General features: G+C 37.3%; 1 protein-coding gene across 7 annotated transcripts in view; it reads left to right on the top strand.

The window, feature by feature from the left end:
• The first annotated feature begins 2,170 nt into the window (after window positions 1–2,170).
• Window positions 2,171–22,447, top strand: part of BANP (BTG3 associated nuclear protein) — a 125,032-nt gene continuing 104,755 nt past the window's right edge. For 3 of the 7 annotated variants that reach the window (XM_010001102.1, XM_010001100.1, XM_010001101.1), the window contains exons 1-4: window positions 2,171–2,315; window positions 2,804–2,898; window positions 4,234–4,433; window positions 21,946–22,121. In XM_010001102.1, the coding sequence (XP_009999404.1) occupies window positions 2,246–2,315; window positions 2,804–2,898; window positions 4,234–4,433; window positions 21,946–22,121 (541 nt within the window). In that variant the 5' untranslated portion in view covers window positions 2,171–2,245. Of the gene's footprint in view, window positions 2,322–2,773; window positions 2,899–4,233; window positions 4,434–21,248; window positions 21,372–21,945; window positions 22,122–22,447 lie in introns of all 7 variants that reach the window. The other 4 variants (XM_010001097.1, XM_010001096.1, XM_010001095.1 and 1 more) reach the window with 3 other exon arrangements.

Consider the following 22,447-nt stretch of genomic DNA (forward strand, 5'->3'; position numbering starts at 1 on the left):
TGTCGTTGCTGTGCTCAGTGTATCCTCCTTGGGCACTGCTTTCCTAACCCACACATCCAGCAGTAATAACAGATTTATTTGTTTTCCCCTTAGTTTTGATACAGAAGCTCACTGCCTCTGGTGACAGCACAAGTAGGTTTTGTTTTGCCTGTTGAGAAGGCAAAAAATGTGTTCCCTCATGGGGTTGGCTGATTGCCCCTGAGCTGTGTCTGGCTTACTGAAATTGTAATAAAATTTGTTTAAATGGAAATAAATACTAATGTTACGAAGATACATTGCTATGTATGTGCAGTAGCTGTTCTGCCAATCACTGGTGGTTATGTCCTTTTTTCAAGGCTCTGTGGCAGAATATTTTGGTACTTTTTTGATGGGAGGATGAGTACTTTCAGATTATGAGCCATGAGAGCTGAAGAGCAGATGTAAGAAGCTTGAAAATTATTTTTTTGTTTGTGTTGAAGAAAGATTTAATTAATTTCAGTGATTTTTTTAATAAGGAACTTTGGAAAGCTAAATGCATGCATCACATGAAGTGGATTTAAACAAAAGCATTGCCAATCCCTTGGAATGTTTTCTAAAATATTGATGCATTTGTAGCTACAACACGTGAAGTGTCAGTGAAATCTTGAATTGTGTAAATAGGCAAAGTTTTAGAAGTTGGGGTTTGTTCTAGGTTGTCCTTTTTTTAGTGTTTGGAGTGGCGGGTGTCTTCCTTCAAGTGGAGGGCAGGGTTCTCAACAGTACTAACAGTATTATGAAACAGTAACTGTAGCACAGCTGGTTTATTATGTTAAGCCTGGCTGGTTACCAGGATTTCTCAGAAATGGCAAATATAATTTGCCAAAATGACATCCATATGCACTAATGTATTGCCAGTTTTCTTGGGCCTGCTGCCACAGTCTGTGCTGTCCCAACAGCTTTTCACCATGATCAGAATTTCAAATGACTCAGTATTGGCAGTGCTGGTATTTTGAGTAAACAATTCTGATACACGGGGAGTCCTTTAGAGCTGGGCTTTCACAGTGCACAGCAGTTGCTCAGGCCAGTCTCAAAATCCTGCTGTAGGTTGTGTTGCTCTCTGCAAAAAGTTGAACTCCACCTGCCTGGGCTGATGGCTTTCTTGTGCTCCAGTGGAAGAGGGAAAGAGGAAAATCTTTATGCATAGTTGGATTTGATTCAGTGTCAGAGTTAAGGGATGAATTACCATTTCCATTGGTAAATCTCAAATTCTCTCTGTAGTGTTTTTTTCTCCAGGTTAAAAAGGAAAAAATCTGCTGATCTCTTGGTATCCATTGTCCATCCCCTTGTAAACTGTGGGAAAGCACAAATATGAATGGTTCCAGTGATTTTAATTCAATTTTACAGGCTAAAGGTTTATCTTAAAACACTAATAAATAACCTTGACAGAGACTTCCAAGCCAGCAGGGTTTTAGAAATATTTTGGCTTTAAAATTAGGACCATATTCTGAAAATAGTTTGATCAGAATTGAGCTGTAGAAAACCAGGAAAGTTCAATAGTCAAGCAAAAAAGTCAAGCTTTGCTTCAAGTGCAGTTGTAATTAGCTGTAAGGAGGTTCCCTGTTCTCCCTGGATGTTTTTAGGGGCCTGTTATGATTCATATGTGAAAGGATCTTGTGTGCATGTAGATCTGAACAAAATGCAGTAATTGCAAATCTGATGTGGCTCAGGAGCTTCACATGCTTTTGTGACATGAAGACTAAACGCTAAAGTCTCATCACTTCCAAGAGCTGGTGATAATTTGTGAATTAAACCCCTGTGATTTAGAAATGGTCTTTAAAACTTTTTAACTGATCTTCTGTTTTAGAAGAAAACATTTAATTTTGCATTTTATACTGAAGAGCTGCCAAATCTCTGAAGTTAAATGTTCTCTTTATCCATTGGGAAAATGCAAAAAAATGGATCAGCAAGGAGAGCTTTAACTCTTGTCTCAGCCCTACTATAGAAAGATTCTATAGAAAGGGGTTCAGCCCTTTGCTCTTTGACAAGGGTAGTGAATAAATTAACAGTTGATACCACTAGGTGATCACTTTGTAGGCTGGTCACTTCTGTCAGGAACTGCACCTCCTTTTAGAGAGGAAGAATGAAAAAATGAAGGCAGTATTGATATATCAAGTATACCTGTATTAACACTCCTCTTGCTGCTGTTTTTCAGGATTGCATGACTTGTACAACCACTTATCTGGGGACCTGCAGTGGCATTTGACTGAATATTGTGTCCTGGTTCTGAATGATGTCAGAACAGGATTTGGCAGATGTTGTTCAGATTGCTGTTGAAGACTTGACTCCAGATAACCCAGGTATAGTAGAGATGGTAGCGATGGCATAAGAAAGATCATGGAGAGTATTTTCCATTAACAAGGTGGAAGGTTGAACTTTCCTGGAAAATACAAAGATTTATTTATTTATTTTATTTTCTGAGAGGCACTTAATAAAACTATGTACCCAGCTTTCAATAGCTTAACTGGTGTATCTGCAGTATCCTTTGGATCAGCTAATGAAACAACTATGCTGCCTTGTGTTATGTTCCTAATAAATAAATCCAAGGTAAAGCTGGAGTGTTACATGCTCAGTACATTTGAAATGAAGTCTTAAATCTGCATGAATGTCTTTTTGAGAAGCAGTAGATGGTTGGCATATATTTAAAAGAAAACCCAAGTAAGTGTAAAAATATATACAATATTAATTAAGTGCCTTTTAAATTTTTTGGTCTTAGCCATTTAATGTATTTTCAATTTGAGTCTTGTCCTCTTGTATAAACTATGGCAATGCTTGTTTTTCTTCACAGTCGTGTTGGCAAATCATGAAGTGACAGATGATGATGTAGAGCCTGGCCTGAAACGTCAGCGTATAGAAATTAACTGCCAGGATCCCTCTATTAAGGTTATGATAATGCCTTTCTCTGTTTTTATTCCTAATATCAATTAAGTTAGCCTTTTGGGGGGGAAATATATTAAAATAAAGTAAAATAAACAGCTTATACATAATACTGAAATTATGATAGCCTTCTTGTAAATGTTTAATCACTTTTGTGCACAAAAGTTCTTCGTGACTGGCTCATCTTCCAGTGTAAAATCAGTAGCAAGAATTTTATAGGCAATATAAAATGTCATCAGAATTAATTCTGGTGACTCAAGCTTTATGTTTGGTACATTTTTTGATAAAACGAATGAAGTTGACCTAGAAGATGAACTCGAGTGTGCATTTGTATTACAATTTGTAGATAATTTCCTAATGTTTTAAGTTATAATTTTAAGCTAACAGCCTTCTCCTAATAGTTCAGCCTGATTTAGGTTCAAGTGCAAGAGCTCAGGCGTTTCTGTACTTGCAGAACTTGCCCTGCTCTTCTCACTAGTGTGCTTTAGGTGGTGGTGTTTTGGTTTTTGCTGGTTTGTTTTGGTTTTAATCTGGGAGCATAGGTATGGGAGTAGTATTTTAATGCCACACACATTAAGTAGCGTGTAATTCTGTATTTTGAAATGGTCATAGAAATTGAAGGTCTGTTAACTGAAAGAGCGAGCACCCGGGGAGCAGCGCTGCAAACCAGTTTGATTAGGTGTGTAAGTTGTGACGGAGGGCCACGAGGTGGCAGAGTTGCTGCTTGCAAAGGACGATGTGTGTAACCTTCCCCTTTAATGGCGAATTTTCCCAAAATAAACCAAGTACAGGATGCTTTCTTTTGAAAAAAATTGCTTAGGAAAACAGATTTTATTTATTCGCTTTCCTTGATTTGCTGCTCAGGAGAAAACTTAAGTGAGTGGCATTAATTATCTCTGAGGTTACTTGTGTTGTTATGATTTCCACTGTAATCATCTGAATTTATTGGTTTGGGCAAAAAATCTTATTTAACTTTATCCAGGACAATGCGTTCATAGATTGATAATCCTTTTGTTTTTACATGTATTGAATAAAAGGCTTTGGCAAGTCCTTTAAAATGATTTTGTGGTCTATGAAATCATACTAACAAAGTGCTTAAGTGAAAATGTGTTTGGCTCAGATGCTTTAGGCTTCTAAATAAAGATCTGGACAAATCTGACGGTGCCGAAATGCTCCTGGATGTCATCAGTTTTGTATGTGGCTGAATTTTGTCACTAGGCACACTGCTAGTTCCTTTAGAATTGTTTTCCAGTCACATTTATCTGGAGCTTCCTTCTGTGTATGTTGCTGAAGATAAATGCGTGAGTCTTTAAAATCAGTTTCCTTTTGCATTCTTTCTAGTCATTCCTGTATTCCATTAATCAGACAATATGCCTGCGGTTGGATAGCATTGAGGCAAAGCTGCTGGCACTAGAGGCTACCTGTAAATCACTGGAAGAGAAGTTGGATCTTGTCATGAACAAACAGCACAGCCCCATCCAAGTCCCCATGGTGGCAGGTTCTCCTCTTGGCGCTACACAGACATGCAATAAAGTCCGATGGTAAGAAAAGAGAAGCTTGCTCATCCAGCTCTGCAGCTTTCTGTCAAGAGCTTGGTGTGTTGCTTATGAAAAGTGCTTTTAAAAATAAAGTCAATCCATTTCTTTGGCATCCAGCTCTGCAGTTTTCTGTCAAGAGCTTGGTGTGTTGCTTATGAATGCAGAATTAATTTACCTGGAAGGTAATTTTTGTACCAGTTTTGTGACGTTAGTTAAAATGAGCCGCTGGTCGGTGGACAGTTTGCAGCTATTTCCACATTTCATTTTGACTTAAACCAAACTGACTCATCCATCCTCTGGAAAAGTCTCATCAGCTATTTTAGGCAGACTTTTTAGACTTGCTTTACGTTTATTTATGTGGCAGTTTCGACTTAATGAGTTCATTATTCTAATTGCTTCTCGTTTACTTTAATTCACTAGAAATACAATAGATTTTGGTTTATGTGCTTTTTTTCTAAAGATTCTTTCTAGAATATCTGTGCTTATTTTGGGGTTAGAGTTGGAGATGGAAAATCTTTTAAATAATCTAATCCAGTTTGATGAAAAAGCAGATTTGACCTGCAGCACCTTTATGTATGAGTTGCCTAATATATACCTGAATCTTGATGTGCATGTCATTTTACTATGGAGATCACTCCAGCCAGAGAAATAGGCTTATCAAAAGACTCTTTTGTCTAACAACTTCTCCCTCCTCATTCCTCTTCCTATAGCTACAAAAAAATTAGTACTTCTCTAAATAATTACTTTTTATTCTCCATTACAAAGGTGCATAGGAAGCTTTAATGTCATGCCACTCTAGTCAAGATAAGCTAACTTAATCTTTTATCAGTCTATTTTTCCATCTTCTGATCTTTTTCATCACTCTCTGAGCTTTCTCAATATCTGAAAATTACTTGGAATGTATTTTTGGTATGTTAGTGCAGTGTTTCAGTTGCATTACTCTAGAGCTTTATAGAAAAAAAATGATTCCTTGCTTTATAATGTGGGACTTATCCATGTGAGGTAAGTAAAAATAATCAGCTCACCACAAATGTTACCTTCTGTGTACTAGGCCACTACTTGCTCCCTGATATATATTTTTTTTCTTTCACTTTCAGGAAATAAGTATTTTAAGAGAAATACAATTATCTTAGGGTGGTAATCGTATTTTGTTATGGTATAATTCAGCTAATGCATTTATGTAACAGGATGGAGGATAATCTTACTGCTCTGAGAGCTGAATGTTGGAGATTTTATGCAAGGGGGAAACACTGCTCATGCAGCTGGACCTGTTGCATAATGCAGAGTTACCTCACAACTGGTCATTGAGAGTGATTACTTTGGTTGGATGCAGGCTAATCTTTAAAAAGATACCTCATTTGTATTTAGAAATCTAAAATTATTCAGAAACCAGTGTGTTCCTTGATCTCTGTTTTGAAAGTCCAAATGTCCTTTTTATTTTCAGTGTATATTTGAGTGTTTTCTGCTCCTTTAACACTCACCTGTCCAGTTAGGAACTACTGATGTCCTCAAACTTCACCAACACAACTTGCCTTTTTAGATGTCCCAATGCAATGGCTGGACCCCAGTTCAGAATTCCTTTATTGGTCTTTGTTCTTCTGCTGGTGCTGAACATACTGACCTTTGGATGTCCTCCTTTTCCCTTTTTCTGTTTAATTTTTCTTTAAAAAGGTGTTGGGTCTACTGCCTAATGCCTGGGCATTTGAAGGCTTCCCAGTCATACATTTCAAAAGTCAATTACTGCTAAGTTCTGAATCAAAAGAAAGTAAATGGAATAACTCTTTGGATCATAGAGCAAGTAACTAGAATATTACACCAGTGCTTTCTCTAAATACTCTTTGGCTACAATTATTTCTCAATGAACCTTTTTTATATCTGTAATTATTTTTTTTTTGGTCATAATATTAGACATCTTCAAGTTCCTGTGCAGAAGCTGAACTTCTTACTGAGGTTTGTGCACAAAGGACTTCAAAAACATTTTCAGAAATACATGACCCCTCTGGGAATCTATTAATTCATATTCAGTGAATGCTTTCTTCTGTAAATTGTACTATTTTGAGTTTCTTAGGGGATTTTTCAGACCGGAGGTGGTGTGGTTTTTTAGTTGTTTTTAATCTCTGTAAGCACTGGAAATCTGTTGTGTGTGTTAATGGCGAGCTTGGTGTTTAATATTTTGATTTGGATGTAGGAATTTATGACAGCTGCTCAAACAGTCTAATAATAATTTAGATAGAAGTTTTGAAGTCTGAGATTTTCTGCCCCAAATATTTGTTAGTTTTGGTAGGAAGTTGCACATTATCAAATGCATCTTGGCAATAAAGCACTGAGGGCTTTTTGTTCTTTTCACAGTCTGTGGCCTATATGACTCAAAAGAAAATAATTAGGGTGTATGTGTTTAAGTTGGCATTAGTATCACTTCCCTTTCAGTGTTTAACAGGATTCTCTGTCTCTCATTCATAAAAACCTTTATCACTTGTTGATAATTTCCAATTAAAGCCTGCATGGGCTGCTCTCTTGTATCAACTCTCTGTATTGTTCCTCCTTCCCCTAAGGTTGCAGATGGCAGTGGAGGGTTGCCAGCAGGAGTTAGGATTTTGGATAGTGATTCTCAGATTCTGAATGAGATTCTTCAAGCTCCTTCTCCTTCTGCCACTACAATAATACTGGGTTTGCCACTTTTACAAATATTGTAGTTAGCAAAAGCATTTCAACCAGATGGTGCTACGCTGCCAGTGAAGCAGACTCTCATTCTTTTTTCAGTAAAAGCCTTAGGATTTGAAGTCTTTTGTTTTCCACATTATAATTAATTTTGTTTATAGTTTTTTCTGGTAATTCAGTTACTTGCATTAATTTGATGCAGATTTAACAATCAAAATTTGCTTTAAAGCAGCGCACACAGTGAAGTGTGAGTTGTGCATTATAAATTCACACAGTTTGATTACTTGGTGTTATTTGTGCTTTTAAAATTAAATTAATTTCATAAGCCTTGTCAATTTGAAAGATGCTTGGGGTCATCATGTGATGAGAACCAGGACAGCTTGGACAGAAGAACTTTCTTCTGTGTCATCTTGTGGTGGAATTGTGTAGGTACCAACTGAATCCAGAGCTATGCACCATGGCCTGCCTTGACCATGATGTGGCATTTTCTGCTGTTTGTAGCACTCTGCACTGGCTGCTTATAAAATGAAGTGATAAAGTGTAATCGGTCCATACAGCTGCTTTAGGGGGGCCGGAGTCTCACTTTGTAACAGTTGTTAGATTTACATTTGGTGATAAGTTGTCTTTTCTAGTAAATTGAACACGTTGATTTATTGGGATAACTCATGCTGGTTTGGTGCCAAGCTGTGGTTTCCAAGCTTTAAAAAATTCTTATTAGGGAAATGAAGCAGAAGTTTTCAAGGAGACTTGCAATAAATCAGGAACCACCCCACATTACTAGCTCCCAGGACAGAAATGCAGGGTATTTGAGAGTCTCATTCTGCTGTCTCTATTAAACACACAAGGAATAATATGTGTGGAAATTCTCCAACATCCTTTTCTGAGTATGTGATTTTTGATGGCTTGCTGATGTTTCTTGGAAAACTAGGAAATGTTGAATTCAGAAATAGAATTTCTGTGCTGTCTGCTGTTCTTGATATTTTGTGTAAGTACATCTTCATGAAAGCTGGATTGTGCTCTCAATTCTTTTGTTCTTCTTATTTATTATGATGCACTGCTATGGTACTTCGTTATATACTAGTTCATGGCAGTGCAGATAAGGAAGAAAATAAAGATCCATGGTAGTGTGTAATGAATAATTTCTATGAGCAGTTGAGATACAGAGGAACAACAGGCTAACTTTTAGATCTCCAAGTACGAAGGTTAAGCTACAGCAAAAAATAAAAGGAGAAGGCTTCTTTGGAAAGGAAGACATTCTGAATTTGTAAACTGTTTTGTGGGAAGGAGCAATAGGCCATAAAAAAATGGGAAAACTTGTACCTGTTGTATGTCAGTAAATCATCTCAAGAAAAGCAGAATTAAACAAGCATAGTTTCATACAGGTTTTGTCACGTGCCCTCTACCTTTTCACTGGATAAGCCTCGTTTTCCTGTGTGGTCTTTGATGTCCCTGCTGTGGGATTTGGAAATCTTCCTTGCTATGCCCAGGATAGTAGCATCTGTGACTGCTGGAGCTGGTAGCTGCTGGTCCTTACCCCAGCCCCAGATTTTAGCAGGTGTTTAATATCTCTTGGACCTCTTTTTGTCAGATTTGGTCATAAGAATGCAAAGTATTAGTTGGGATTGGAGAAATTGTATCATGTTAAATTTCACTTTCTTTGAGGGGGAAAAAAAACCTTTCCCCAGTGTTCAGTGGCTACTGCTTAAACATACGTGGTTGTCAGGATTACGTACAAAGACATAGTGTTAGGAGAGTTATTAAAATTGGATAAAAGGCTGTCAGAAGATTCCAGAAATGGTAGCATTGATGGCAAAAATCATTAGATTGCAGTGAGTTGTGCTCACCTATATGAGGCTTGAGAACAGCCAAGAGCAGTAGCAAAATAATGGAATAAATTAATAAAGGGAGTATGTCCATTGTCCTGGTGTTCTGAGATCTGTCCAGATTTGTGCAGCATTCGTCCAGCCTTGCTTTTCCATCCAGGAAGCAATTGTCTCTCTTCCTCTGTCTGCAACATTTCCTGGCAGTGTGGCTATTAAAAACCTCTCATTTCTTTTCTTTATGAGGTACCATGCTGGTCAAAAGTTCCAAGAGCTGCTGAAAGTTTCTTGGATAGGAGAACTGGTGCAATGCCTGATGGCCTGTCAGTATGGCAGCCTCAAATGATAAGTTTGAAATTTAGCATGTGCCTGGGTCTTGAGATTTATAAATCGATGAACACACAGTGTGACAGTGCAACTAAAATCTTTTATCCATGTTTTGAAGAAGATATTTCATCTGAAAGATTCTTCAGTCCAGAGGCAGTGTTATTTTTGTCAACCTCTTTCCATTAATCATTTTTCTGAGTGGGTAAGCCCAAGTATTAATGGTTAAGGTTGATTGCTTCAGATAACTCAGGAATGTTTGGGTTTCACAGAAGGCTCCACCATTTGTTTTTATGGGTATTTTCTGCAAATACCACTTAGTATAATTCTGCTCTGATACTTTGGACATTTTTGTTGAGTACATAGATGTAATTGAGAGCAATTTGAAAATATGTTAGTTTTGGAGAGGATTTAAATTTAAAATTGGTATTTTCTTCATGCTTAATAATAGAAGTGCTTCTGATGAAATATGGAAATTCACAGGTAAATGGAATTTTTCTTTTGTTCAGATATTTCCCTTGAACCTTTATAATGGTAACATTAGAGACCATGTAGGTATTGGTGTTAAAACCAAATAGCTAGAATTCTATATTCTTGTGTATTCCCTTTTTCCTGTGAGTTACAAACCCCTTGACCAACCTCATTATCAAGTGTTAAGTAGCTTTTTCTTTTTTGTTGAATTTTTACCATAAGGATTTTAATAGATTATAATAAACTATCCTACTGTGGTAATCCAGGCTTTTAAATAGAATAGTAATTCTTCAGTTCTATCTCTAAAAAGTGGCTGTTGAGTCTTTGCAGTATAAAGTTAAGCTCTTTCCCACATTTGCAGCAGTTGATACTATAACTCATTAGGTGATGTAAAATATTATCCAAGTTTAATTTATGGCAAGTTTTTCTTCCCTTTTTTTTTTTAAAAAAAGAACAAGTTAACATTGTAAACATTAATGTGAGATAAACATTGTTACTGTCTAACTGAAATTAAGAGCCAACTGCTCCTTCCTGGCAATACACCCTCTTTGTGTCTGAAGACCCTCAATTTGCAGTAATATTTTTAGGCTTTTTTGAAGGAGTCAGTTTAAAACAAAGCATATATTGAGGGGTGTAGAGTCCTTGGAGATGTATGGTCTATGGTTTATTCTCAAGGCACAGGTACGTTATTACTCTGTGTGCTGCGAGCCTGTTCTCCTGCACGGAACTCCAGGCCTGAAAAAATATTTCCCTGGAAGCAGATTCAGCCCTCAAGACAACTCAGAAGGCAGCTCAGCACAAGATGTAAAATTAAGCTCTGTTTTAGGGGTGTGAGGGAGTGGAGTGTTACACATAATCTCTTGAAAATACAGTCAGAGATTGAGGATGTTAATCAACATATTATTAAAAAGGTTTTATTTGGAGAAGCTTTGGAGTTCATCAGGCTTTCAGGAATTCTTGCCATGTTCTATAAGCTAGCCAGGTTTATTTATCCTTCACTGCAACTTATGTCAGAGCTTCTTTCTGGGGCCTCATCCAGCAGCGTCTTCAGTGCAAACCTTTAAGTCTGGGAGTGGCTACAGAGACACAGATGAACTTTTGTCGTTGTTTGGACTCGACCATGTGCTATCAAGAAATTAACCTTTCCCTGTCACTTCCCGTCATCAGTCAAGGGTACTGTGTGCAAACATTTATTTTAAATTACCAGTTCCAGTGTCAAGTTTGTAGCTTCAGCCAGTAAAAGTTCTGTGTAAAATTAAGGGGTTTATTTCCTGAAGAGTTGCAGGTGGTTGTACTGGCCTGTGTGAACAGCTCTTTCATGGCCCTCCAGTCTGTTTACGTCTGGGCATTGAAGGGGTTGAAAGAAAATGGCACAATTGTCTGTCATCTATTTTTTTTACCATGTTCATTTTGGGCACACTCCCAATTAGGGAACCAAGTCAATATTAACAGCATGTAAAGATCATAATTAAAACTTTATGGCTTTAGAGGATTTTACGCCTTTTTATGACTTAATTTTTTATTGTTGTTGAGAAACTTGAGGTTTTTTTAAAGCAAAAGTGAGAGTCAGATTTGAACTTTGCATTGGTTGGTCTTCACAGGGCTGTTACTTTTCATGCCTTTTTGGGCCTTTGTTTTCAGTTCTATGATCTCTCATTGTTTTTTAGGTTGGTTTTTGTTTTTCTTTTTTAATTCTTGCTGCAAAGCAGGTGATAAAGGGGATTCCTACACGTGCATCCATGTGTAAACACGCATGCATCTATGTATCATGGTGAATGTGTGAATTGTTTTCTATGGTTTTCTTAAAGGAAGGAAATAAACTGCTCAGACTTTGTGATGTCAGCAAGTGATGAGCAGTATTTTAGCCTGGAAGAGTCATTGTGGCTTGAAATGTAGAGGTGAATAGATGAAAAACCCAAATACCTTCTTGATGTATAGTAGACACGTTTATCAGAAAATTATCGTTCTGTCTTGTATTAAAAAATTCAGTTTATGAAACTGACCTAATCAAATAAAGGTGTTACTTGGTTAGATGTCAACCCTTATTTCTTTCTCCAGAGCTGCAGTGTTAGTTTCTTGAGCTGTAGAATGAAAAAAACACAAAACCTTGACATTTTTGATTTGTTGAAAAAATTTGGAAATGCTTTCCAAAGTCTCCTAATTTGTCACAAGAACTTGTCAGCCTCAACATGTTGGGATTGGTTCTAGCTCCACATAGCAATAATACTACTGATTTAAATATTTTTATATCATGTGCATTGAAACATACACTTCATGTAGAAGTAACTGGACTTTTGCCATTTGATATATTTAGGATCATTGCAACTTTCTATTGAAAATAGTTTAAGGACTCTAATGATTGATTTTTATTGTTATTTGCTGTATCCTTCAAGATCTATAGCAGGAGTGCTGCAAGCAGTTGGTAGTTCTTGCTTTGGGACATTTATGCTGGAGACTTGGATATTTTGAGGTTAAGCTTGCGCTGCTAGTTGTCTGTTGCAAGCTTTTGTTCCAGACCATCAGCAAGTGAAGATTTTTTTGGTGACAAACCATCAGTTTGTGAAAGATTTTGTGCCTACTTCCTTCATGATTGGGAGTTACAATTCACACAGGATTGAAGAGAAATGGCATCTTGGATTTAAGAAGCTTGTACAGCAATGTTCTCATTGGAATTTCACATTCCATTATTGTTGCACTAAGATATTGAGGAGCCAAGTGTTTAGTAATTTGTTGGTGGGATTTGATAAATTCAGAAACAATGTACAATTCCCAGATTGCATTTATGTTAAGTGTGCAAGGTCAGTTATGGAATTGAAAGAACAATTTAATACCAACATTTCATCTGTATTTTGGAGAGTTCAATAATTCATGCATGTACAGGATGGAACTTGATCTACAAAAGTTTTCAAACTGACCAAGGTTTGAACTGTGTTGATTCATTCTTCCAAGTCCAATTTTGCTGAAGTTAATGGCTTCTAATGAAATATCGTTTATAGTAGTCCAATGATTAAAATGAGAGCCTAGTCTAGTTAGGTCTGAGAAACAGATGCAAAATGTGTGGCTTGGATCTTTTCAGTTGTGGTGGCAGTGTTTAAAATGTTCCTGTGAGTCTTGAAACACTAGAAATAATATTTTTAGAAAGATAACATTTTGAATTCTTCAATATAATGCTAAGATTTTCAGCAGTAGACACTGCAAATAAAATCTTAAGTAATAAACTTCCTTCAAGTTTTAGACAAAGGTTTTGGTTCTGTAGATGTGTTGCAAGGCTTAATGTTTTATTATTTGCCAGGTAATCACAGAGTAAGGTTTCTTGCTTGCTACACTTAGTCCTTGATAAATGTGAAATCCTTTAAATTGGGAGGTTTAAAGCATTGGAAATAATTTGTCTGCTCAGAACCACATGTGGGTAAACAGTTTATTCCCACTTAGCTATAGATAGAATAAATAGAAACTTTGTTCTGAGCCTGAGACCTTTATTTTAATTGTGTAAAGGAAAACCTTATGTGAAAGCTGTGGCACCCAAACCAGAAAGGCAGTTGTGTCTAGTCCCTTGTGGTCTAATATTGCTGTTCACAGTAATAAGGTAAAAAATTAGAGAAGTGAATGCACATGGAATTTGCCCCTTGTGTCAAAGACATTTTAGAAATTAACACCCTCTAATTGTAATGGTGACTGGGAATGAAAAAGAGGTGTACCTGGGGATCACAAATGCTTGAAGTTTTATGCACAGATTAGGGGGACATTTCCTAGTGTCATTAGTGTCTAAAAGCATTTAAAACGAGTTACAGTCATGAAAATCAGGGTTAACCTACTCCCTTGCCAGCCCCTGTAAGGTCATGTGAGATGAATTCTGGGGAAAGCAGAACAGTTACCTCAGTTCTGTGAGCACAGCCAGCTATTGCAGTCAAGAAATAAAAGTAAAGGGTGCATGACTGGAAATCTGGTTCAGGACAGATGCCTTCATATGGCTCATGCTTTTCCTTTTTCCTAAGTAAACAACTGAAAATAAGTATTGTGTTTAATGAAAGTGGACGTTTTTTACCTCATGAATGTTGTAAAATTGCTGACAATTATTATTTAGATTGTATTTTGGTGAAACTCTAAATATCTTCATATATTTGAATCAGCACACCAGATCCTGGAAGTGGATGTTAGATACTATATATTTTAAGTACTCTATCAAGCATATAATAAACAGAAGGGGGCAGAAAAGCCTTATATATTAGTTTGATTCCAGTTGTGAGATTTGAAATATTTTTAAGGTTACAGTCTTTGGAGATGCTTGGGAGTTTGAAAATTCAGTATTAAGAGCACTCCCTGGAAACTTGTCCTGTAAGTTGGGGGTTTTAGTTCTGTGAGCACAAGAGTGAATGAAGAGGAGAGCAGCTGGGCAATTTGTGGTCAAAGGGGGCAAGTCTTCATCTTCCTTTGGAAATGACAGAAATTTAAGTTATGTTTCAAAATAGTTTGCACACCAGTTTACACCCAGTTGAAGTACCAGTAATACTAATTTTTGGAGTTGCAAAAACAACTGATCTTGCTACTTATGGAAAAGAACACACAGTAGTATAGCTTTAAAAGAAATAACCTGCAGTGTTTTTGGAGAGTCCTAGCTTTCCTTCAAGAGAGGTAGAAAAGAGCTATAGATGGATTTAAAAGATGAAACAGTCTAACATCTAGCAAGGTCTCAGCAAGGTTGGTAAGATGGCAGAGAGCCAGTCTTCCATCTGCTTTGTTTGGCAGCAGATGCTATTTAACTGATACATTTCCAAACTTCAAAAACACACAGTTTGGAATCTGAATGTCTTTCCAAACAGAATTTTTCTTTTTCTGTGGAACTGTACTTTTTTGCATATCTTTAGCTCAATCTCTTTGTTCCATATTGAAGGGTGGAGTATAAGACAGGAAATCTGCTCGTAATAACTTTTAAAATTGTATTATTTGTAAGAAGTTAAGAGTGGTGTTTCTTTAACATCCCTTCAGGGTATAATGAAAATTAAAGATTTAGTACCAGTTCTCAGGGTAGCAGCATCCTTGGCCTTTCTGTAAAAATGTGTGTGGTGGCCAGTGTACATCACTGGTTGGGTAATGATGAAAAAGAAGGAAAGCAAAGATACATGATGGAAATGATTAATGAATTGGCTCTGCAAGAGCTCTGTGTTTGAATTCCGTTTGCAGAAACTGAATGTATTTATTTGAAGTTTATCTGGTGACTATTGAGGCTTCAGTTACTGTAACTCATGTTTATAATGCTGCTTCCTTCACCCCAAAACTGCTAGTGCCACGGAAGTCAGACTTATGCTGGTATTAGAATTTGTAAGAAAATTTGAAAAAGAAATGTAGAAGTAGCTAATTATATAATAAAGGATTCAAAGTCTTTTGTTTCATACCATGTTTTCTAAACATAAAGCAATTTCTATTTTAGGACTAAACCTGCAGTAGTAATTTCATTCATAGAAACCGTGTTTAAGATAAGTCAAGCCTACACATTTTGTTAGGGAAAATGACTGTCAGCCGTTTTCTTTTCATGTTTAGTACAACCTCCAGGCTGCACTACTACTTACGTACTTCAGGGAGATAAAAGTCAAAAAAGGGTAACTATAAATTTCTTTCTATACTGTCTTAATAACAAAAAAAAGATATATGCTGTTGTATTTTTATGAGTATTTATCTTTAAAGCTATTTGTATTAACCTGTTAATTACACCCTGTCCTTCTCCATAACCAAAGGTGGAAGACAGATAATTAATGCAATTTCTGCTACAGTATTTTTCAGTCCTAGTTGTTTCACTTACACATGGTCTGGGAGCACTGGGTTTTGCTGCTTTTGTGTATCTTTTTAAGCCAAAAGGTTCTTTGGAGACTGTTTCACTATTTAATTTTTATGGAGTTTCAGTATGTTCAAAAGAAGAGAAATTGGGTTTTTTCTTTCTTAAAAAAGGACAACAGGGTGTGAAGTTGCTTTTGTTACCCACAGAGGTGTAAAATCCCTGAAGTAACACACCTGACTCTTCAAGTGGAAGGTTCTTTGGGTCACTTGTAGCATTATCTGGTTGTTCATTAGTTGGCAAACTAGTTGGAAATGGGGGTTGTTTATGAATGGTTACACTTGGCTGTACAGGTTTGTTTAGCTTTTCTCAGAGCAGAATTAATCCACAACAGGTTTTAACAGCTTTTAAAGTTGGTTGATAAACTTGGTCTTAAAGCTCGTGATTCGTGGCTCTCAGGTTGTCAGCCAACTCAGAGGCTCTCTTAGGTGAGGCTGAGTAGTAAGTAATATAAGCTCTACAGAGATGTATTTTGTAACTTGGAAAACGTCTGGCTCTTACTTATTGGAGCTGAAAATTTGATGTTGTTAAACTGTGAAGGGTATGTGTTAATAAATGCTGGATTTGCTTTATCTTTATTATAAATTGATTACAGCTTTCTCAGTTTTCAGATCCATGAATCACTCTCCAGTGATGGCTGGTGTACATTGGCTTGTCTTCTCACAGGACCTAATCATTAGGGCTGTCTTTATAATGTCTGCTCTTATGTGATGTTCCAGATGCAAAGAATCCAAAGATAATTTTTGATGGCTGAACTCTTACTGAAAATGATGGATAACACTGCTGCTTTTCTGGCAATTGGCTGTGACTAGGCAAGTGCATGGTTTAGGGACATGAGAACTTTAACTGTTCAGGTGCCCCTATAGCTTTCAGCCCTACAGTAGGTCTCCTCAGTCTTCATCTTGGTGAATGGTTTGGTTGTTGGCAAGTTTGCATCCTAGGAGATGAGGAGCTGCATTCATTTATTTTGGCCTAACTCCAATGTAATTTTTTGTATGCTTTGCTGGTTTGTGGTTTTGTTCATGCATACCATGTGTATCCCAGTGTAAATGAATAAGTTGGTTTTCTCATTCCTGTTTGGTTAGGGAATCTTAACTGTATGTGCAGAAGGCAAAGGAAGCAAGATCTCATGAAGAGGAAGGAGTACTTTAACATTATCTTCCTAAATAGCAATGAAAAGATCCAAAGAGTGGCTGTTCCTACAGATGGACACAGGTGTTAGTTAAAGATTTAACAAAATAAAAATGAAGGAAAACATCACACTTCTAAAATGGTATTTTTCTGTATAATTTGTAAAGCATTTAGATTTTATTAGTGGCAGGGCTAAATATAATATTCCTTCTGAGACCCCCACACATGCATGAACTGTACATTTGAGTCTTCATGGTTGCCCCAGCAGTCAACTGGAAAATACTGGATTTTGTGGTCTCTTTCCTAGGCTTGCTTTCCTTGAGGCTGAGTTTGGCTGGAGACCTTTAGTGCAGGCAGCGTGCCAGAAATAACTCCAGCTCCTGCCTTCCTGATCCCCTCTCTTTTTGCATCTCCTTCTAATATATCTGCTGGAGGAAGATGGGAATGGTATCCCCAGGAGCTCTGCCCTCCAGAGAGCAGCACACACTGTGTGGATGATGCAGTGCCCACTCACTGTTGTACAGGCAGGACACAGCAGTGCAGTGGATGAGGCTCAGCAGATGGATCTAAGCTGAGCTCTGTCTCCAAGCTCTTATTTACCCGCTTGCAGATGTTCACATCTGCAAAAGAGGCTCAGAATGGTCTAAAAAGAGGACTCTCTTTTCTTTAATAGATCGAGCACTGCTATAATTATTCCATTAACTGGTGTATATTAGTGTGTCTAAGAAAACAAGAATAACTTGTCTGAACTTTTCAGTCCGAGTTTTCCTGCAAGTCATTTTCATCCATTTGGAGAAATGCTTTTGATCCTGTACCTTGTGGAAGACAGAAGTGGCAGTTCCTTTTGCTTTGTTTTTCTCTCTAAATGAAAACCTCATCTGGGAAGAGGAGGAGATGATGGTCCTGGTGTTGCCAAAAGTTCTTACATGTCACTGGCTGCATTCAGTGTGATTGACAGGTTATTGGCAGCGAAAACCCAACAGTTAAGACTAATGATCATATCTATGACTCACACGTTTTCCATACTGAAAATTACCTTTGGCAGCAATTTTCTTGTGCAAAACATAGAACATCCTTTTGTATTAAAAAAAAAATAAAAAATCAGAGGGTGAATATGCACACTTGAAAATAATTAGCTAGTGTGTTCATTAAAAAAAGTAATTTCACCTGTTACTTGAATTATTTGGTAAACAGCATTAAAAAAAATATATATATATTCCCAAATGCAATCATATCTGTAGGCTGTGTGCATTTTAAATTTTGTACTAAGTTGTGTCCAAGAATAGGCAAATTGCAGAACCAGTCTCTCCAAGTTCTAATGCTAGTGGGGAAAGGAATATGTGAACACAAATGGAAAGTACTGAAGCCTATGCAATAACACTGGGTTTCTGAAGAACTCCTCCTGACCCCATTTCATATTTTCTTTCCATCTTCATGAGAATAGTACTGGCAGTGCTCATAGAAAGAGTTGCTTCACTTGGTTATCTGAGTGAATATCAGCAGCTTTTCTCCTCCTCTTTTGTGATTTTTGTTCTCTACATTTTTAGTATCTAAGTAATGATTGAAGTTGATTCATCTTAATGATGAGATATACAGACTGAAAAAAAGAAATTAGAATAATCCAGGATGAGAATACTCTAGGCTTTAAGGAGTTTTAATAATGGATTTTGTCAGGATAGCCCAATAATTTAATTTCGCATAAAATTCTGTTTAATTTCATGTATATGCAGCAGATTTATCACCTTTATCTCTTGAAAATAAATACATGAATCTGAAAAGAGAACATCTCAAAGAAAAGTTACTGGGAAGGACATTCAGGACATTCCCATATCTGCAGGGAATCTTATGGATATCAGTTTCTTCTGTGTGCACACTGGAGTCTAATGATGCCTGGTAATGGATAAGAAACTCGATTATTTTCAAAGTAGATGTAGAGTTCCTCCTTAGCCAGGTTAATCCCTGAGAAAGGTTCATGGGTGGTTGTAGATTTGTTGGGCTGTGTTGAACATTTCCAAATGCTTATTTTAGCTGTTCTCTATGCCTGTGATTTGCTTTTCTCTCCAAACTGCTTTATAGATTATTTGAATCCTTACAACTTGGTAACAGTTAATTTCCAGCTGTAGAACAACTGATGGACTATTTGGCAGTTGCTGTGGCTTGTTACAGAGGTTTTCCTCGAGTATATGATGTCGGTTGTGCCTTGGTGCTGTACAATCAGGGAGATACATGTCAGTGAAATGTTTGCTTAGTGGCTCCTCCCAAAACAACAGTGAGGTGTGTTTTTCCTGTGAATAATCCACTCTACTAACTGGGAAAAAGGTTAATTCTTAGAGAGGTGCCAGTGTATTTCATGGGTATTTGTTTAGGGGTAAATCTAAAATATTACTATGCATTTAATATTGGTGCATTGAAGAGGAGTGGGTTGTAGAAAAGTTATTTCCCTATTTTACACTGGTTTAAATTAGCCATGTGCCATCCAGCTCACTTTCTAGTTTGGCTGCCTTAAAGATGAGTATTCTTTAAAAAAACCCTGAAAAAAATTTCCCAACCTCCTCCTTATTCTGTCACGTTTTAGTGCCAAGACTCTTTTTCAAATATAAACTTAATAGGAGCAAAATCATAAGGACTTTATAAATGTAATTTTATTGCATTTATCTCTACAGCTGAAATTAATTATTCAGAGCCTTCATTAAAAATAAGCTTTGGTAAGTGACATTTTAAACAGGCATTCAGAAGTGATTGCAAGAAAGATGGTGATAAAGAACATTGTCTAAAAAGAAGTGTAAAATTCTTAAACATTTTAAACTGGCCTGTAAAAACTTCAAACGCAGCTATTTGGGAAACGTAACAAGATCATGTATTGCTTCTCAACTGCCAGCATTGCCAGGGATCAGTATTTTATCAAGTATTGTGTTTTTCTTAAAACATGCAGTGCTGGCATTAAGAAAATAGACAGAAGTTGCCTATTTTTTATTTTTTTTAGGAAGAAATTTGTGGGTTGTTTCCTTCTTGATAGTGGGAAAATGTTGAAAAGGTGACTATGAAGGCATCATAAACCACTGTACTCTAGAGAGCAGCAAAAAAAATCCAACAGAATCCCCCCATGTATTGCTTAATGCAATTTGAACTTCATACAGCCACAAAAAGCTATAGTACACTCTGTTCTTGTCTGTGATGAATCAAACATCTTCCAGAGCTCCTCAAGGTTTGCAATCCATTTGGCAGTCCATGAGCAATCCCATTTGTTGCTAGCAACAGATGCAATTAGTGTGAGAGGGCGGGCAGGGCATTAGGCCCTGAGGCTTTTTGTATCCAAAAAACCTGTGGTCAGTCATTTTACCCATGCCAAAGTCGAGATCCATTTGTTGTTAGCTCTTATGACAGTTCCTTATCTTTTCTTTAGATCTTACTGATGGATTTTTGTAGTGTTTAAAGTCTTGTGTAGATGTATGAATATTCAAGGAAGCAGGCACTCTATTACAGCTGAAATAAACAGAGTTGCTGTCATCAGATTTGCTTAATCTGTGTTTCAACAATTAGCCAAGGAATACAGTTAGGATAAATGACCATCAGTCACGTTTGAGATGTTGGAGCAGTAAGAACAATAGTAGGCTATTTACTGTTGGAAGCAGAGAGAAAGAAGAAAACACAAATTGTCTTCTTAGTTCTGTCATTAAGTTTACCATGAGCACAGTGGAAACAGTCTTAAATATCAAAACCATGCCTTAGAAGATTGAGTGATGGTGTGATAAGAATGGTGGTCATATCTTAAACCAAACTGAATGATAAGCCACATGTTGGAGACAACTATTTAGTTCATGTTTATTTTGCATTATAGTACAGACTAAGTGTGTTTTCCTGTGCAACACTGCTCTAGTTATTGCCTTCTATATTGTTGTCATGATTGACAGGGAAGTCTTTCTGGTTTCTCACACACTAAATGCTTTTCTCTTGTTTTATACTTTTTTTGATATGTAAAATGCACACAAGAAATACTCTTGTCATTGTTTAAACTGCTTGTCTTTCCCTGCCCTGCTCTGATGCCCCTGGTACCGCTTTTGTCTCCCTGCCCTCCAAAAGCCTCTAGCCCTGGAAAACAGTGCTTGCTTTTTAACTAAGCCCATCCAATTTTGCAATGCTTTTATGTTTTTTTTTCCTAGGAATTATCCTACTAGAAATGTTACGTTACCATGTACTTTGGCTGTAGTATCTCTGAAAATACTCACTTTGGACTTTTGAATACAAGAATTTGGTGGCTCGTTGGAGCTGTGGTTTACAGACTTCCTCCTGTGGATCTTGAGTTGATGAATTCTTTATCACTTTGACAGGGGTCATGGACTTTCATATAATTCCATTGAAGCCATCTGTCCTCTGGAAGAATTTTGAGTACTTGAAATGGTACAGATGTCAAATTTGATGGATTACCAACTCTAGCATTTGATACATCACGGCGATGCTGGGAGAAAGCACTGAGGAGCAGTCTCTGTTTTGAAGCACTGTTGAAGCCATAAGACTGTGTTCATGTATTATTTATAAGGCTTACTCTTTTACATTCCATTTTCCTCTCTGATTTTTGTCTTGTAGTGTTGTCCCTCAGACCACAGTGATACTGAACAATGACCGGCAGAATTCAATTGTAGCCAAGATGGTTGGGCAGGAGGAGCCACTGAGCAGGGCAGCGGATTCTCTGGAAAACATCCTTAACAAGTTAGTAGCAGTTATCAGAATCTTCCCCTTCATTCCCTCTTTTGACCACTCAGTATCCCTCCCTGCAGCAATCTGAAGTGCAAAATGAGGAATGTTTTAGGTGATAGTGAGGAGGAAAAGCGTTGAACTGGCTGACAGTTCTGCTTCACTCTTGATGGGAAGAGAGCACCCTGGAGGATATGGGATCATGCTGGTGTCAGCTGACAGTGTCCACAGCTGCATGTTGTTTTTATGGTTGCCTGATCAGGTGGGAACATGCCAACATCTGTAACCAGTGGAAGAAACCATATGCAGCAGCCCAGGAAGGCTTGTTAGAATTTTTACATCTAAAGCAAATTTTAAATTCAGTGGAACTGGACATTCTGGGTGGAAGATGTTGTTAAATCATATGCTTTTATAAATTATTTACATATTTTGTTTTGCACGCTGGGCCTAGACTTTTCCATTGATGTAAAATTAGGAAGTATGCAGCTAATTTGTTCTAATTCTGCCATTTTCCTTCCATTTTATTTTGCTGGATATCTCTTACAAACAGGATTGTTTTCCCAAAATGATGTACTTTTCTTCCCCACAGTGCTGTTCCTGGCCGTAGGCAGAACACCATAGTGGTGAAAGTTCCAGGGCATGATGACAGTCACAATGAAGATGGAGAGAGTGGCTCTGAGGCCAGTGACTCAGTTTCCAACAGTGGACAACTGGGAAGCCAGAGTATTGGGAACAATGTCACGCTGATTACACTGAACTCTGAAGGTAGGCTGGGCAGCTGTGAGGCTGCTTGGGCAGAGTAAATGTGGTGGTGGAATGAACTAAGATTCAACTGGAAGCCTCAGAGTTGGTGTCATGGCTCCAACCTTGAATTGCTGTGCAGTTCAGAGAGCATCAGGAGGGAGTGCACCTGACTGATCATTTGGTTGGTTGGTTGTTATAGCTGTTTGGTTTTTATTTTTTACTAGTTTTACAGGCAGAACAGCTAATTAAAATTACTTGTAAAATTTAAGAAGTATGTCCCACTGTGGCAGTGGAGTTTTATATTTTAACCCTCTTCAATTAACTCATGCAACCTGCAGGATTTCCTG

This window comes from Chaetura pelagica, unplaced genomic scaffold (genome assembly GCF_000747805.2).
Source record: "Chaetura pelagica isolate M959 unplaced genomic scaffold, ChaPel_1.0 scaffold227, whole genome shotgun sequence".
Lineage (NCBI taxonomy): Eukaryota > Metazoa > Chordata > Aves > Apodiformes > Apodidae > Chaetura > Chaetura pelagica.